General features: G+C 34.2%; 1 protein-coding gene across 1 annotated transcript in view; it reads left to right on the forward strand.

Moving 5' to 3' along the window:
• The window catches only part of LOC116340972 (chaoptin), a 67,595-nt gene that overhangs the window by 40,489 nt on the left and 6,977 nt on the right, over positions 1-20,129 (forward strand). Inside the window, exons 2-3 of the mRNA XM_031767756.1 lie at positions 5,896-6,169; positions 14,794-14,938. Of these exons, the coding sequence (XP_031623616.1) occupies positions 5,929-6,169; positions 14,794-14,938 (386 nt within the window). The 5' untranslated portion in view covers positions 5,896-5,928. The remainder of the gene's footprint in view (positions 1-5,895; positions 6,170-14,793; positions 14,939-20,129) is intronic.

Here is a 20,129-nt window from a genome sequence, read left to right on the forward strand (position 1 = left end):
AACTGATGTATATGTGTGTTTATTTGTATATATGAGCGAACCATGCGAATCCAGTACAAAAAAAAGTACCAAAGGAAGCAGCAGCGTGTATTTCTATCGTCAAAAGCGATAGCTTTTTATTCCGGTGGCTTGAAAAACATGAAACAAAAAAAAAATACCTGAAAGAAAAATAAATTTCAACTAGACAACAATGAAGACAATTTTCAAAAATAAATAAACTGGAGCAAACAATATAAATTATTAAGCGACTGTGGTGGCAATCAAGTCAAGCCATTCCGAATACTTTCAACATCATACGCACCCTACATCTACACATACATCAGTTGAGCTATTATGAGTATGGAACGTAAACAATTTTAATAATCACAAAACACGCCGCAGTTATTATCGCTTGATCGTTTTCAATTTAATATATTCGTAGTTCGAAATGACCTTGAAACCACAAAAATAACTTAATAAATCGAAAGTTAGTACACTCTGTTTATCCAGACTGATTTCATACAAAACACGTATGGAAAATATGGCAGCCGCGTCAAAGTCAACAACAAATGAATGTGTAATTATTCGATGTGTATGTGTTTGTGGTGCATTGCTTTCCATTTGTTATAATAAATTAGGCGAAAAGCCAGTCAGACTCTATAAACACCACAACCGAAAACGCATTTATACTCATTGGATCAATTAGGCCATTTGCCGCAGCAATGAGCTCAGGCCTGCTGGTTTCTGTCGCCCCGACGAGAATCCTGACACATGATTCATATTAATATACATATCTTTTTGGTTAATAATAATCGAAAATTCAGCATGTGTTCAAACAAAGCACAACAATAATATTAAATCAAAACCCATTCAATGGGTTTTGTTCAATGAGCATTTGCGTCGAATACGAGTACGAGATCGCACGTCTAATTACATTTAATTAGGCAAAATGTTAATGGAACATTCAGCATGGGGATGATGTAATTAGCCCCGAGATTCAAACTCGATAAATTGCCGTTCATAATTAAAGCGAGTCTAGTATTTTGAGTAATATGCATTTAATTATGTCTCATATTCACGAAGCGCATACAAACAAACACACACACACACACTCAATAGAGAAAAAAACTCCGAATCGAAAAACTTTCACTTAAATTACGAATGTTTTGCGTTATATATGCGCGCAGGCCATCGCTCCTACACAATTAATTTGATTATTCGCTTTCACTCTTTGTGCGCGACGCATTCACAATTCTCATTAGTCAAAAATCGTTGCAATTTCATTTTCGTCGGAACTTTTATTCTTATTTATTATTTAGTTATAATCATTATAATTCTGATGGACTGAATATTCCACTACCATCGTCACCGCACATCGATGTGCACACACAAATACAGATTTGCCAACACATTTCATCCAGTCAGTACATTGTACTTAATATAAATATTAAAGTGCTGTTGTTCATATGAATGAATGGTACGAACGAGCATTTCCAAGAATTTTGATTGCGTCGAATGCCCAATGTGTACGCGTATTGCACTCGAAGAATTTCGTTCATTTGTTTTGACTTTGCATAAATTGTTTTTAGTCAGATGCTTTTTTCCCATTCTCTTTATGTTGCCTCTTTCACTTTCGTATATTGTGTTTGGCGCGTGGAGTACCTTAGTTTGCCACCTCATGCATGAATAAAGGTATTCATGTGATTCCTTGTTTTCACATACTTTTTTCTCGTTTTTACTTTGTTTTTTGTTTATTCCGTTTATTGAAAGTGTTTTGTACGTGTTTTTTGTTATGTTGTTGGTTGTTGTTCTTTTTTTAGTTGTTGTATTTCACCAGTGCGCATTTCATATTGCAAGTAAACATATTTCATTCGTAATGGAATTTTGTTTTTGTTGCACGACAGAGCATCGGAATAAAATACTTGGAATAGCCAGAGTGAGAAAAGTCGATGGAGAGAAAACAGGGACAATGGAAATGTTTGGCAGCAGGAATAACAACAACAAAAAAACTAAATTGCTCACACAAATGCTATGTGGTGCCGTATGTTGTGTTTGCACAATTTGCCATTTGCCATAATTAACTCTAGTCGCCCGTTTTTTCCCTTCGTCCTCATTTTTTCACCATTTTCCGTTGCTGCTTTTCATTGTTCTTGGGCGCGCTTGACTCATTCTTCATTCGGTCAATTGTTTCTTGTACTCTCTGGCGCTCATTTCATTTCATTTTCTGTACAGGAACCGAAGTTGTTCAGTGTTTTTTTCTTCACTCTCGTGAAACTCATCTTATTTGCCACAGTTTTTTCCTGTATAGCTTTGCTGCTTTAGGTGTTGTATATATTTCACATTCATTTTCTCTTGATGCGTCTTTTTTTCACCTGAAGTTCTTTATATTTAGTGGTGCAACAATTACCGTTTTCAATTCTTTACCGTGTGAGCATTTCTTGCTGTTAAAAAACATTCCCACAAAATCTATTCATTTAGTTTACCCACTCAGTGCTTTGGACGCTACTCTCTCTCTATTTTCTCAAAAAAGCTCTAATCTTTTTTCACGCTTACATTTTGAACAATATGTATAATATGCGACACAGAGCGAGAGAGAGAGAGAAATCGGCGAACCTAAAATGTTGTGCACGTTCCCACGTAATACGAATAACAGTTGGTTTTTGTCACGGAAATTATTATCCGCAGAAATATGAAAAATCTCACCTGTTCTATGCAAGCAGTCCTTATGGTATGTGCGCTTCATATGTTGGTTTGTTCCAATTTTGACACAGATTTGCATTTTGTATAATATTCGTACTGTATATGACCGTTTTTCAATTTTCCACACCATCTTCGTTGTCGTCATCGTGGTCGTGGTCGATGCTGCAACAAAATTCCATTTCGTTATGATTTGTTATTTCGCGGCGCAAATGTTTTCTCTTTCTCTCTTTCTCTTTGTCGCTCACTGTTTATGTTCATTGCATACGAGCGAAAGAGACCATAAAAAATGGCTAAAACTAAATTATCTCTCATATCTACCAAACCAAATACGCTTTTGAAATGAATTTCTCCAGCTTAACTGCTTTGGACGTTTAAAAGTGTTGCGATGCAAAGCGAGAAACCGACCAAGAGCCAACGCGAGGTAGAAGACAAGAGAGAAGAGTGGGAAACAAAAAAAATTAATATGAGGAATAGAGAGCGTGATGAGAGGGGAAAAAAGGCGCAAATGAACGGGCCCAAGCGAGTAAAAAAGAAGGAAAATATAAAAATGTTATGCTCATAAAACGGAAATAGCAATGATACACCTTTCGGTGGCCAAGCACTAAATCTTGGAGCGTACATAAAAAACCATTTCAAACATTTAGCCACCACTATGAGCCAGTAAATTGTTTCAATTGCTACAAATATTTTCGCATAAAATCTTTATTTACCAGCATTTTTTTTTTTGCCAACGGAACGAACAAACATAGACCGATTGTATGTGTGTACGTTCGTTCGCACGATGTTGATGATGATACAAACAACAAATATAAAACCTAAATTAAAATAGTTTAGTCGGTTTACAAAAAAAGAAGAATTGCACGTACGTATGCCTCGGCCTAAATAACACAATTTAGTTACAAGAGATATTGAAACCGTTTGGTTTCTGCGTTGCATACGCGTATTCTCAACAAAATGCCGAACGAAAAACTAACCATAAATTTAATTTTCCGTTATGGTTCGTGCTGTCACCTCTTGGTTGCTCATGAGCACACACTGCACACATACCAATCCTCTATTGAAAGCCATCGTTGTTCATTCACTTGGCAGCAAGAGAGAATTGCTCTTTATACACAATGTATTTTTTTTTCGCTTCAAAAAAAAGTTCATCGTTTTCCACTGCATTTACATTTTTGTTTCCACTTTTGCCATTCGAAATTCACATTTTTTATTATTGTTGTTGGCTACATTTTCAATATATACACTACACTCAATAGACAGAATGACTCTTTCTTTCGGTTGCATTGAAACGTGACGGTGAGCGTCATACCTTTTACGAACAACTTTATTTCCTAGCGCCGTTTCTCTATCCATTTCTCTCGCTCGCTATTCTCGGTCGGTGTGTGTGTGTGTTTCGTTGCAAAAATAAAGTAAACGAATAGTGATGCATTGTTTCATATTCAAATATAGACATTTATTTTGCTTTTCCACCTTTTTTATGTCAGCTTGACTGGCAAATATATATTGCCACCCCCCAAACACACACAAAACCCAAGCAAAATTGCGATTCCTTTTTTTGCCGCACATAAAAATAGAATGGATTAAAATCGCTAGAATTTTTCCTTTGTTCACACAAACGAAACAAAAAACAATTAAATTTTTCATCAAGAGATAACGGAAATTGGAATCCCGCATCAAATAAGGACTTATTTAACCGTTAATACCAGAATGCATATTTTTTAAATCACCATATGAATGAGTGTTCTGCCCTTGCGGCACATTTTTTGATTAATTTCATGCATTTTCAATCGTTTGTAGAGGAATTCTTTCCTTGACACGATTACGAAATACAATTTTGTCTCATTTATTTTTGATTGTTAATCAAAATGGCATTTTTAACCTGAAACTGCACTTAACGTTGAAGAACTATTCGGTTTCATTCACTCGATTTTTTTTCTCTTTTCACCATAATAAACTATGTGTCATCTATATTCAAATTTGACAGTTGATCTACTTATTCGAAAGGTTTCACTCTCTCCTGCTCTCACTCACTCCATGTATTGCTCTCGTTCACTCTCTTCAAATACATATATGCAAGAATTTAAATTGGCTCAAACCACCGCAATACAAACACGAAATTCAACAATCTGAATCTGCTTTGCACCGAGCAATAAGAGTAAAGATGGAGAAAAAACGAGTCAGCTTCAACGAAGTTCAGTTTGAGTGTTTGCATTTTGCTGAAAAATTGAAAAACTTTATTGAAAAATTTAAGAATGGAAAATTACGAAACATGTACACACGATTTTTCCTTCATGTTGATTTTAAAATTCCCATCACAAGTGCAAAAATGTTGATAAAAAAAAGAAACAGCAGCAGCATTTTCATTAAATTTAAAGCTCGAATGTTGGATATACACAAACACACATACGTCTACCATATGAACTTTTGAAGGTACTTGTCAGTTATCGTGATATGCACGAGCAAATAAATTTATGAATAATTAAGACTTTGTTCCAAAAATTCCGATGTGAAAAGCACGCGAGGACATAAGATGAGAGCCGATTTGGGAATTCGTCAAACGTTTCATATCCACGTGCTTTTTTCGCTGCCAAACATATATAGAACAACATTTTAATAAGATTAAGTAGTTTACCATAGTCAGCGACACAAATTCTCTGGAACAAAAGTGGAATTATTCAATATGGGTCGTTTGGACTTCAGTTTTATACATGAAACGAGACAATAAATGCATGCTTTATCCCTGTTTTCAATGGCTCAGAAAAACTTTTACTTTCGAAAAGTCATTTGAAAATATCAAGCTAGTAATCAAGCTAATTTGATTGTTACTTGATCAAAAATCCTTGATAAAATAGCATTTTACATGTGTTGTATGTTGATTGCTCTATTTGCAACTGTGTAATGCATTATTCTATGATGTTCGTGACGCCGCAAATAAATCTGGAAAACGAAAAATCGAAATGATTCAGAGAATGAGTTAAAAAAAAACCGATTACCATATATAACAATGAAAAATCATGTTTTTATATTACTTTGTTATTAAAAAAACATAGTTTATGGTATATATGATTTTATTTGCCCAGCCAATTATGTAGTACTTTTTTTTCATGTCACTTATGGAAATCATTTAATTCGATAAACAAATAAACAAATCACTAAATTGATTAATGAGTTCTTTTATTTTATTTTTCTTCATTTCGTTTTATGGTCTCATTTCAGTGAATCAACCCGTAACGTAGGACGTTGGTCATAATGATGTTGTACAGAAATTGGACTCGTGGCAAATGTGTGATTGTTGTACTTTTGATATGGTGTCGATTAATTGGTCAAAATATTATCGGTGTCAATTGTAATTTTAATCATTTTCATAATATTTTGATGCGAAACACATTTCCTTGTGCCATTAATTCGCTTTGCATGTGTACAAATGCCGGCAATGGAACGCACTCCTACCGAATAAGCTGCCATGATGTTTGGTTTTACAAATTTACCGGTAAGTTAATATCGAATCAATTCTTATTTAATAGTATTTTGTTAAATTTTCTAATGCCATTTTGATATTCGATTTTCGAATATAGCAACCACAATGTTAAAATGGTCGAAATTATTTTCGTAATAAAAACAAAATAAATGAATTTTTCACGCTGATTAAACGCATCACTATAAATACAAATTAAATTTCCGCAGTTATTTTCCCATAGAGAAATGTGGTTAAATTATTTTAACCAAAAATTTGAATTTTGTTTATTGAACGTTTGATTAATGCTCGGTGAACCGCAAACAGTTTTCGATGCCAGTAAAATTCCAACGCTCAAATCTCGTTCAGGTGTGAATTTTTGCGTTATTTAAGTTCAAAAATGATGTGTCTGTTGCCAGGAGCTGAAACATCATGTGTGTGTGTGTTGTATGTGCATGTGAACATTTTCCGACGATACACGCAATTATTTTTGGATCTCGTTAAACGCGTGTGTGCGTGCTCAGAGAAGAGTGTCACGGCGCGTTGCCATTAAGATCTTTTGGGAGCAAGCATGCATGTTATATTTACAACTGTAGCCAATGCCCTTAATTACTCTTTGCTTTCATAAATTCAGTCTTAATTTGTGAGCGTGTGTCTTTCCGTTGAATGTATAGATGTTTTCGTATCCACCGCATGAACTCATCTCATTCGCGAATTCATTTGCCGTTGTGACTTGAATGTTAGTTATGTTTCATAATTATAATTTAGTTACCTTATATATACTTGATGTGGTTGCAGCGATAGAAATAAGCATATATTCATATGAAGCGTCAAAAATATAATGGAACATTTCCGTTTTTTTCTTCGTCATCTTTATCGTTTATGTGCCGGATAACAAAACACAAAATACAACAAGAAAAGTTAGACATGAGTTGAAAGATACACAGCCACACCACATATACACACATATCTGATCGACACTTTCACATTCCCATTGGCACCAAATAAAATAGCAAAGAAACTCAAACAAAAAGCATTCATTAGCATATGGTATAGGTTGACGCTAATTAAGCCGCAATACAAAAAAGTTTTCGGTTTATTCACAAATAGACGTGCCTCAGTGAACAGACCAACTTTAAGATGCAAAGGAGACGACGACCAAAGATTGGTGAGAAAAATGCATGAAGAAAATGTGAGAAAGATCGTGAAAGTTTGCATCGTGTGTATACTTTCAAATAGCCGGAGTAAAATTTTGGCGAAAAGCACATTCGGGTTGCGTCAAGTGTGTGAGAGAGAAAGAGTGAGGAGAAGGAAGAAGATAACAGCTGAACAACCGATTTATGGAATTATGATGGGATTACAAGCAAGTACGCTAAAACAGATTTTTGGGATATTTCATTTTGAAAATTTTTAATGGCGCCACTTAAAGTATTCCCCAACATTTGTAATTTGCTGAAAGCGTAATTTCCTCGGTTTGTGCACACACCAGTAGACTCAAGCAATGGCTGATGATTCGTTCACGTTAAGTGAAATTTATCAACATGATGTTACATAAAAATGCAAGAAGTTGACAACTCATTTAATTTTATTTACGACCACAACCGAAAAGAGAGAACGTCAAAAAGACTGAGATAAATACCGCTTGGCCCATGCAATATGGTTTAGGCACCACAATTTGGATATATGCATATATGTTTGTGCGTGTCTGCGGTAACAAGTGGTTAACTTTAAATAATAATTCAAGAAACCGTTAAACGCTCATGTTTTCCTATTTCGTACCCAAAACACTTTTCATTTTGGTCATTCGGTGAAAAGGATTATTTTTTATCAGTTCAACGCACAAAGTTTTATCGTTGCATACGCAATTTGGATTTTAATTTATAGAATGTCTCGAACAACCTTTACATCGGTTAAACATATTTCATCTCTTCATTTCTCTACCTCGTTATGTTTTTTCATGGAAAATTACGATTTACAAAGGCGAATCCACTCTAATCGGTTAAACAGCGTATATCAGCTTAGAGTGCTTCGGATGTGATGAGCATCATAACTCTGGTGAGTTATAAGTGTCATTAAATCTATAAGAAATATGCAAATGAGGCAAACGGGTTGTTGCATCCAAATGCGAAACTATAACTTTTTGGTAGTATAAACATGCAATGTATGTGTACACATATGCGACTGATATGTGGTGCTTCATCGTTGTCTTCGTCTTCGACGTTGTCGTTCTCATGATTTCCTAAATAAAATATTCCATTGAATATCATAGCAAGCTATAATTATAAGTCAAAGTCATGTATTCTGGCAATAATAATAAGTAAAATGCAGCAGAAGCAGCAGCACTACCATCACAACCACCCGTACAACGTTTCGACGCACCAATACAAACACACAAACTGTGTTCCGGTGACGAGCGCAAAAAAGATTGTTTTTATCGTGCAATTTAATTTTATAACGATTTTAGCAACTGAAATGAATATTAATATGAGAACCAAAGTGGATGGTAACGTTGTTGATTCAGCCAAATGAACACTACTTGTGCATACACATCCACACACACACACACACCCACACCCAGTGGGGGTGGCAGGGAAGTAGGTGAATTACAAAAGCAATGCGAACGCCGTTTTCATTCCAAAATCATCGTTTATTTTCCATGCAAACCGAGTGGCATGGTGGTTGTTTTCACCATAAGAGAACAAAAGAAGTTTTGCGAACAAAGAATTTTATGTCGTCGTCAAGTTAAAGTTTATTTACTATTCGACGAGTGAAAAACGGCAAAATATGTTCTGCTCATTAAATGCGCTACGACATTTTCATATACCGTATAAGCGCATTACAATTAGTCAGGAGCTTCATGCTTCTCTGCCACTTGAATCAACGACTCGACTTTGTTGGTGATAGTGGATGAGTGTGTATCTGTACGAGAGAAAGAGACAGAAGTGCCTTGATAGACGAAGCGTTCAGTGTGCACCGAGTGGTGCTTCATTTTCATATATGACATGGTGGTAATGCATGGGCCAAATACGATCATTTCATTTTTTGTGTGTCTGTCTACCCCACCCCCCATTTCTATCTTCCTTTCTGTTCTCTTTCTGCATTCCGACAATTTCCTTTTGTCACAAACCAATTTTCAAGACGAAACCACTCAATTTTGATGTCTCAACTCTTTTCGTCGCTAGTTAACTATCACAATAATGTGTGATGCAGTGTTAAAAACCAGTCTATGAAACGAAATAAGAGAGAATGAAATTTGTATGTTTCACCGAATGCATTGCGAAATATACGATGTACGTTATAAATGTCGAAAAGGCAGTGTCGAATCAAATGTGATGGGTGATGGCAATTGAACTGAATATATACTGAATGATAAACCTATTGTGTGCTTATGTTCGTTTGCCGTTTCCTTTGGGATGCGAATTATATGTGTTATTTTTGGTGATAAAATTTCGGAAAATATTTTGCAAGGAAAATGAAAATGCGAACATTTTGTGGCATATGACTTGAATCGAAATCTATCGACAGAAAACACACACACATAAACACATTCATATTCGTTAAATAAAAATGATTTTCATGTTTATTCGAGAGAGCCGAATGCCATGATATTCCACATTTAATGGTGTTTATTTTATAGATATGATTGGGCTCTTTTATTTATGGCCGCTTTTTTTCTGCTACCCATTTGCAATTTTATTCGTATTCAATATAATATAGTGGAATATGATTGAACGGCAATGTGCAATGCAAGGCAGTGGAATCGAAATCTATCAACAACGACTAATACGTTGTTTATGATGCGTGTGCGTGTGAACAAATGATTTGTATTTCCAATGGCATAAAATAAACGAATGATGAAGGAAAAAAAATCATTAAATCGTAAAGTTGTGCATGGTATCGGGGTCTACCGTATTTTCTTCCTTTTTTTGTTCTCTTCAACACTCGACCATCAAATATCAAGAATGAAAAGCGTGTAACGGTCTCGGCAGCTTTTAAAAGAAATGTCGAAAATAACACGGTAAAATTGTTATGCTTCCGGTGAATAAAAAGCGACATTGAAAGTGTTCGGTGCGTCTTGAGGTAGGCTTAAAAAATGGTAGGCTGGTGGTTCTTGTTGGCCGGATGTACAGAGTTAACATATGACTTTATGATTCGGTATACGTATATAAGAGTTTTAAATGATTTTGCAAAGGGACAGACATGAATCATATTTCCTTACGCTCTCCCCATCCGCCAAACATCCATTAACTTATAGAGACAGAATGTTTAACGGTGCGGTCCGAACGACAAAATCAAAAGTCCATATTATAAATGTAAATAAAAAACCGAATAGCACAAATAACCATAAAATGGGTAATAATTACAACCAAGATTATACTTTCACCAGGCCATATCAAATAGAAGGTAAAAAGAGACCGGATTCGATGAACTTAAGTAAAATATTTATGGGCTTTTCCAGTGACGCACATTTTTCATTCTGGCCACCCTTCCGTATACTATCTTAAAGTTGAGACATAAATCTCGGCTCATATTTTTGTATGTGTGTATGGGTGGTGTGTGTAAACCATAAATTTTTTTAAAGAATCAAGTTTAGCGAATTAAATCGGATTCGTCGCAGCAAAAATTCAATTTGGTTGCATTTTAATACGCTCATTAAAACCTATATTTAATACAATGAGGTTTGCATTGAATTCGGCTGTTGGGCTGAATTGTTATTCATGTGCAAATGTAATTTGCGGCATTGGCACGACGCAAGGTTAAATTAACCAACAACAAGAACCGTTCAACTTCTATTGGGGCGCTTGTTTGTCCGGCATCGTAAATATTTTCCTCTCCTCCCTTCCTGTGCTAAGTACGTGACGTATGGGTACCAAAGCAAGTTCACATTTTACCATTTATCGAAAACATGGCCATTTTTCACATCAAATTTATATTAATTTTCGATCCAATGGACGCACATGGAAACCGAGCGCACATTTCTCACAGCAAAATAATTAAAATTAAACCAATTTTAGTTATAGTTTGGTCGAAAGCAATGTATAGTATATTTATTATTATTTTAAAATTAGGTTATGTCATAAACATAATTCGCATACGGAGGACGCTGCAATGTCGATAAGCGTCTCATTATTTTTAGAGGCGACTCGCCTTTTTTCTCACTGCAGGCTTTCAATTTTGTTCTATTATAAAAGCTATGCAATTATCTATATGAATAAATGAAAATGATGGTTTCGCTTGAATTTCAAACTGATTTACATGAGCACGTAGCAAACGAAAAAAAAATGAAAACTGAAAAAAAAACGTCTGGCATTCTATTTGTTACAAACTTACATTTTACAAAACCATATATCTCTCCGATCGATGTGGGTTGTGTGAGCGAGAGAGTTTGCATATTGAAAATCGTTAGCTGAATTATGGCAGAATATACACGCACACACTTATACGCGCGTGCATCGTTTCAATATGTTCGATTCTGTATCTATTAAATTCGCATTGAGATTAACGATGGCGCGCACTGCCAACAGCATCCCGATGTTATAATTTTCAAATGAACATGTTCGTTCTTGCATGCTTTTCCCACAAATCTATGTTTCCGGTGATATGTTTGTGGCGCGCATCGCATAGATTCTCTCATTGAACACGTTGATTTATTGATTTCGGTGCGAAAGACACTGGCATTGGCTAAATGGTCAACGAATATTTGAATTTCAAAATGCCACACACACACCAAGTTTCATATTTTTTTCTCCCATTCCCTCACGCTTCAAATGACATAAGCCTGAATGAGCCCAAACTAGAGGCAAAAAAGATTGTCCAATGCAAAACTTTTTTATCATTGGAAATGCATGCACATCGTCAAAAAAAAAATGTATTTTACTAATCTCGTTTCTAACTTTTTCGTTTTATTTTGGTCGTTCGTTCGCTGTTTTTTAGTTCACTCTCTCTCTCTCTCGCCACAAACTTAATGCAGAAGCGGTAAATTTGGCAAACTTTACAACCGCTCGCACGCCGAATGAATTTCGTTTTATATTCCGTGCGTATTTGGTGAACTCAAAAAACTTTGCAATGGGTATTAATTCGCAATTTTCAAGCGGCTGCTGCATACACGACAAACGAAATTCCAAAAACGTTTGTCGCCAACTAACGACAATACAATGAACCTGTTAACCTGCATTGGGCCGCGAACGACAAATTCATGTGACGTTAAAATTGTTGGAAATTGGAATGAAACAAATTGTATATTCCGGCATACAAGCAATAAAAACACAAATACAATGACGAAACGGAAAAAAACAGTCGGATGGCACATTTATTACAGACAGCCTGTCATAGATTCGATTCGCTTTTATACAGTTCCCATATGCACAGACATTTGATGTATAGAAAAAAAGCACACATGGCATTCAATTTCAATTGAACTGAATTCAAGGAAAATGCACAGATAATGAATGTAGGGAGGGAGCTGTGAGGACGGAAAAAGGAGGAAATTGAATAAAAAAGAGTAAATTCACGCGCGCATTCATACACACAAAGCACATTCACAAAATTTGGTTATTATTTATTGCCACGCCAATGCCATTTCACATTAAAACTAATATTTCTCTTGACTAATTTCTACCGTTGAATATTAATAGCATTCAAAAATCGTAATTTATATCATACAACGAAATACAATGCAAAACATGATATAGCTTTTTCGACATCATTGTGTGTCGAAATCGAATTGGCTGATATGCTGTGTGCGCGCTGCGCTACGTGCTCGCATTTTACGCAAACTGTTTCTCCATTCACTTTATTTCTATTCACTAAAATAGTATTTACGTGAGTCAAAGTAATAATATAGAAAATTGAAAATTCGCCTTTCAAAAACAATTTTCGGTTGGAATTTTATACATGGCTTCGGTTTTACATGAATTTTATTATTTTGGATATTGCTGGTAGCGATAGGCAACTTTTTTTTTGCTCAGTTTGAACTCCTGTGACGCAATTTCCACAAAATATTAAATTATAATTTGTCTGCTCCCGTTTAAACCATTTATGTTTACCCTTAACTTTTTTCCCCTTCGAGCACAGATGACAACGCCGGTTTTATTAAACACCAAATAGTTGTTCATAATTTGTAAATATAAAATATATAATTACAACATTTTTTGTTGCACATGCCATTTTCATTCTTGTTTGAAATGCTTTGTGATTTTTCACGATGCCATCGGGCAAAAACCGAATCAATAAAAAATGGTTTAATTATTGTGTTGGCATTAACAGTGATTAACTTCGTTCACATTTTCAGTTCCATCAGCTTTGGCGTATCATTCTTGTTTTTTTAAAGCAAAAGTAATGATCAACTTAATCACGTAATAATGAGCTTTATTTAATTTGTTAAACTTTGCGAGTGTATGAACCAATCAGAAAATATATTGATAATTTCCAACGGCTTTTTTTCATTTAATGTTTCATGTAAATTTACCTATAAATAGATTGGGCCAAATCAAATACATAGATGACCAATGGCATTATATAAAATTAAAATACCTGAAATGATACCAACTTAACCATATTAAATCGTTAAATTGTTTTTGTTTTCGAACATATATCCATAACGATATGGAGTATGTTTGGAATGTTCTATTTTTCCGTAGAAAAAAGTTTGATTTTGAAGCAATTATTTTGAATTTGGCCAGCACATATGAAAAATGGCCGGAAATGTCATTCATTGGAAAATTTGTGTACATTTTGCAAATTATTAGCGTAGTCGATGTGGAATGCATTGTAAACATTGAAACTTATAACAGCCAACAAATTCAATTTCAATTTAAATTTTAGCGGTTATTTTCGTAAGCTCTGACATTCCAAAACGAAATTTCGTTAATAATCTATCAATCAAATTGTGACACATTTTATGGGTATGAATTTCAAATCTTCATTAATATTGAACGATATAAATTCTGAAAATTATTATTTGCTGTCTGCCATCATCATATTTTATCTTCGTTTTACTATGGCACACACTTTTAGACTCCGTAATCAAATAAATATATACCTTTCATAATATGAAATTCATATTTACTTGAAAATTGACGAGAAAATCAACTTTCAATCATAATTATTTGATGTACCAAATGGATACAAGTATCATTCTTTTATGCCATTGAACCATAAAGGGGGATGTGAGCCAGGATAGTCCCCGCTTAAATCGTCCGAGCTATCCCCTGGCGGCAGTTGAGTATTTCTTTCGATAATTTTCTCAGATATGTAAGGAGGAGTGCTCTGAGGAATCGAATGAGCACTGAAAAGCAAAATATCAAGAGATAAAAAATAATTGAAAAATGATCTAAACTCAAAGTATTATTAACTTTAATTATTTTTAACTTTTAATATTTTGCTCCTCACTTTGGAGGTGCTCTGTTTCTCAGTTATTCTCAACCTCCTTCTTCTCACATATATTGCTCTAAGAAACAGTGATTTGCTAGCCGCAAGAAAGCTCTCTTCAATTTTCTGTAAGAAATTTATTGTAAAATGATTATTCTAATTGTCATGTAATTTCAATTGCTATTGATCTTTATTTTAAAAAACGTAATTTCAATGATATGTAATTATTATAATAATTATTATTGACTTAATTTTTTTATTATTTGAATTTTTCATTTTTCTATTTTCAGAAATACTTCAAAATTCCATAAAATATGTAGAAATGTCACGAAATAATTTGCAATGTATCGATGACGAGACATTCCAAGGGCTTCATTTGGATTCGTTGAAGCTAATCGATAACAATATACAGTATTTCACGGATAAATGTTTCAAGTAAGTATGCTTTTTTGATATTTTCCCCATTTTATTTGAAAAATTTCAAACCGTCAAATTGAAAATCATTTGAATAATTTATTGTCTGAAATTGATTGAAAATTTTTCTAATATGAATCTCTGAATCGATCTCGTTTTATAACTTCGCTGGACACAATAAGTCGTTGAATACATATGGCGTTGTGCTCTCATAAAAACTTCGGTCTTCATCAATTTCCATAAAAAGCGTTAAACATACTAATAAATTATTTCGATTGAAAGTTCGTTTTGTTGTTTATCTTTTGGTTTGAGTCAAGCGGAAGAAAAAGAAGCGACATAAGCACGCACGAAAAAGTTCTTTTTGTTTCTGTTTATTCAATTTGATTGAATGACGAAAGAGAGGAAGGGCAACAGTTGTGCAGGAGTGAGAAAAAGTGAATAAAAGGCATCGATTCGAATGCTTCACATCACACCGGTTGGACGGCGAAATCGTTAGCTAGTGTTATCGTTTTATGTTATTAATTGTGTTTTTACCATAAATAACGTTTCCGATTTACCGATGAAAGGCACACAACGAGCACACGATTCGAAATCGAGTTTATTTGGACAGGCGTCGGGGCATACTTTGCTAAATAACTAAACAATACAAATAACACCCGAAGTAAAAATAAAAACCATTTGGCCATTGGAGTTTTTGTGCGTGTATTTTGCAACATTTTGTTGAGTAAACAATCACACACATTACAAAATGTGTGCACCCTCCGGAAAATTGTTCATCTTTAAGCTCCGAAGACAGAAACAGAGATAGAATGAAATGAACTTTCTTGTTACTTGTTCGTTCATTTTTATTGTGTCATTATGGTTGGTGCGGTTGGTACTGGTTTTTTTCTGTCGATTATCACAGTCAACATCAATGTATTATTTATTTAATTTTCACTTGGATGTTGATTTAACCTTGCAATCGTGTTTGCCATTGTTTTTGTGCGCTGAACGACGTTCATTTTAATGCTGTTAGCATTTGTTGTTGTTAAACATAAAACAGAATATCTATACATAATGTTGCCGTTATTTTTTACTCATTATTTCCACCGTTTGTTTATGGTGATGAAATGTTCTCGGTACTGTTCACCAGCTCTTCATTCAATTTTCAATTGAAGTTACACTTGATTCATTTTGCTGATGGGTTGATTTTGTTTAACATTTTTTTTGTTCCCTTTTGCTCTGATCATACTTTCATGCCATCGAACTGCTCATATCGATTGGAATGTGGTGCAAAAAATATGATAAAATAAAAAAAAACATTACGGAAAAAATATCCTTGTCATTCTTCCTTTGTTTCGAGTAATTTTGTTTTTTATTCATTTGCAAATATTGCGTATCGTGTTTCCTGCGCTACTCTCTTTCCCTCTGCGCTCGTTTTGCCTATGACGGAAGTACAAGTAATAGACACAAAAAATGCGAAAAAATTATGTTCACTCAGAATTCTATTGATTTTGTGTCATGAATACAAATATGTACATTAAATAAACTTGTTGTTAACGTCAACATTGACAATAAATGATTAAAATGCCTATGAAATTCTGATAAAAATAGAAACAAATACGTCAAAATTGACAACGGAAGAGAGTAAGAGATGGTAAAAAAATCATAGAAATTGAAATAAAAAACAGCTCGGTGACGAAACATGTTTTTTCGGTCATGGGTTGCTGATGTGAATATTGGGGTTCTTTCGGGAAGGAAAAAATTTTCGAACCAAATGAATTGAAAACCAAAATACCATTTCGACCGAATAATGTCATATTCTCTTTGAACCCCCAGGTCTTTTAATACCCACTGCATTTGAACAAGTACTTTGCTAATTGCCGAGATTATTTCATTGTTGTACGCAGAAAAGCAAACATTTTTAATATATTTTTTTTTTTTGCATAGAAGAGTGCACTGATGGGTTATATTTTATTTATTGAATAATTTTTTTCAAATTATATTCTCTTCGTCATTCTGGTTTTGTGTGTCAGTCGAGTGATTTTCACTTGATTTATAATCGGTGTCGATCATCGACATATACGCATCACATTTTTTTTCATCTTCTCTGCTTTTCGAGTATTATTATTTTTTCTGCTGTTCGTTGCGTATTTTGTTTGACATGGCAAGTCAATGAGACGAAATCAAACAATAAATTGATTGAAACAATTTTTTTTTTCGGGCGAACAAACATCGAACGACAAAAAAAACAGACCGGATTTACCCGGGAATTTTCATATTTGTTGAAGAGTCGAGCCGTCGTCTATTTTACCATAAATTATAAATTGGATCGCGTACGAATTTTCAGTTTGAAAATAAATGAAGCAGAATAATTCTAGGTGATTTCAATATTTGACGTACCCGCATTTTAACAGTAAATATTCGTATTCTTTTTGCACTCGTGCAAACGACAAATTTTTTTTCCCGTTCGTTTCTTTTCCATTCAATTAATACCAATTTATATGTTAAGGCTTTGTTGTAATAATTCCGCTGTTCATAATCAATCAATTCAGGCAGAGACGCAAATGTCAGTCAGCACCAAGAGATACTCCAACACAGTTATTTATTGAATTGTATTGAAATATTGAACAGTAAGCTAACTCTCACACCCATCGTTCAGCTTAAATGAAAGAGAAAAAGAAATAAATTTTCCTCGTGAATACGTTTTCATTTATGATTGGAATGGTATGTCGCATAAATTCAATTTATTGGTATATAGGCGATTCGAAGACATAGCTATGTCCAATCTAGATTACCCTAGTTCTAATAAACAAATCACTAAGTAATTATAACCATTTCTATACACACAATTATTGAACGAGTATGATTTTGCTTTGTTTGCTTGTCAAATCAATATAATCATAATTGCATATGTCGTTGCGTAGAGATGAGTTATCTTTCACACATGCCATTTGTCTGCAGGCAGCTTTTGCTGCTATTAACATTTGGTGACTGTCAAAGAAAATAACGGAGATCGAAAGCGAAACCGAAAAGATAGAGAATGTGAAGAAAAATATATTTTTATATAAATCATCATCGAAAATTGCTTTGGATTTTTGACGCATGTGCTTGATTTCGTTTCAAGATGTTAAAATATTTGATATTTTCATTCGAGTAAACGTTATAAATCATCTTACGTTTGGGTCTTATCAACGTTAATTTTCACCATTTCTTCACCGTTTGCGAACGAGATCGAGAGAATGCAGCTTGCGATATGTCGCACAACAACAAAAAAAATATGTAGCGAGAAAATGAGAAATATGAAGAAATTGTTAATATTTTACGCATTCAATCCGTCATTGGGATAGAGAATCGATATGAAAGCTTCGAATCCATAACACATGTCTATGTATTTTACGTTTCTCGATTGTTTTGCTTGAAGGAAATATGGAAATTCCATAATTTTATTGAATTTTCAATATTAAATTCCATTCATCGGTGTACACGTCTCATATACACGCCCATGGGCGAAATGCTATCGATCGCACCAGCTTATGCACGGCATGTCATCAATTCACTTAACAGTTATGGACCTGTCTCTCGAAGTTTCCCACAAAAAAATCTAATACCATACTTTCATCACGATATGGAGCGAACACAGAAAATATAAACGATGATGACAACGAGAAAAAGCAAAACAAATATCAATATTAATCCCGTCAAGTAAGAGCACCAAATGACCGGTTAATTCCTAGATTTGACATAAAGTACGTACAAAAGGTCAAAATGGTTTTAATGCTACTCTTTTCGGTTCATTCAGTTGATTTTCTTTGCTCTTCACCAAAAATCTTAATCAACTTTCAAGCTTTCCGTCAAACATTGTCCATTCAGAACAAGTGCTATACGATGGTCTCGTAGTGATTTCGTATTTATGCGGTTGCAGTTGAACTTTCTATATACGCATTTCCCAGTTTAGGCATATCAACACTTGACTAAGCATAAGAATCAAAAAGTATCGACTAGAAAAAAAACCCTTCGAACAGACCAACAACACACATTCGGTTAAGGGGCCAATCAAAATAAAAACGAATGAAACGCAAATAAAATAAAGAAAATACGATGTAATCAAACTGCCGAAAAAAGGTCAAATTATTATGTGAAAATGTTCATCGAACGATGTACACAAGAAAAAAGAAGAAGAAGATAGAGTGAAAACATTCGCATTGCTACATAAAAACCCTCTTTCCCGCTTCCATTTCGTATGCTAACTTAATTTCAATGTTAACAAAATGTTGATGAAGATGAGTCGCAATATAGTCGAACGCACCATTTCATTGCGTACTTGCAAATTGAATGGAAAAAAAGAGAATGTGAGAGATAGAGAATCTGAAAAGAAAACAACAACAAAAACAACTGAACATGAAATAGAAAAGGCTAAACCAATCTGATTAAATGAAAATTGAATCAGCATAATACCCAGCAGTTGGTTGATGGTTGCGTTGGTTCCGAGGCAAAAGCACAAAGTTGTTGAAAATCAATAAAAACTTCTATTTAAAGCAACATTTCAATGGATAACAATTCAAACTATTACTTTGCCGTTTATCGTACGGACAACGACATCGAAAAGCCTCGATGATCGAATCACAATGAATGCGTGGTTTGGAAAATGTTGTTTTCGTAAATACATAATTAAACGGATTGACAACAATTACGCTGAATCATTATTCAAGTGAAATATATTATTATTTTTTCCTTAACTTTTTCAATCTTTTAATCTTAGGTATCGGCGGTTAGTTGATGATTTTTTTAAACGTTTTACTATATTTTCATTTTCTTTAGCCTGATTAATATGCGAACACATATTCGAAACGCAATGACTGTGTAATTCATTTCAAAATGAAAATACCAACGGAAATTGTTTCTCTCTGTTGTCGATTAATGGGATTTATTTTGTGATTCAACATGCATATAAATATACCTTAATTAGCTTGCTTCCTTCTCTCTCTCTCTCTCCATCTTCAGTTTGAATTCACGTGGGTGTATGTTGTGTTTTTTTCCATCACTTTCGGTTAGCCTTCATTGAGCCCACGAAATAAATAGAATACGAAGCATTCGCCTTGAATTTGAAATGATTAATTTAGTAACATCATGTGTGTGTGTGTGTGATGTGCGTAGAGAGTGTCATCCCCATACAGATTGTTATGCTTCACTGCCGCCATACCACGAAGGTATCTAAAGCGTTTTGTATTTG

This window comes from Contarinia nasturtii, unplaced genomic scaffold, assembly GCF_009176525.2.
Source record: "Contarinia nasturtii isolate CC-2019 unplaced genomic scaffold, AAFC_CNas_1.1 Cnas_scaffold_695, whole genome shotgun sequence".
In the NCBI taxonomy this organism is placed as follows: Eukaryota; Metazoa; Arthropoda; class Insecta; order Diptera; family Cecidomyiidae; genus Contarinia; species Contarinia nasturtii.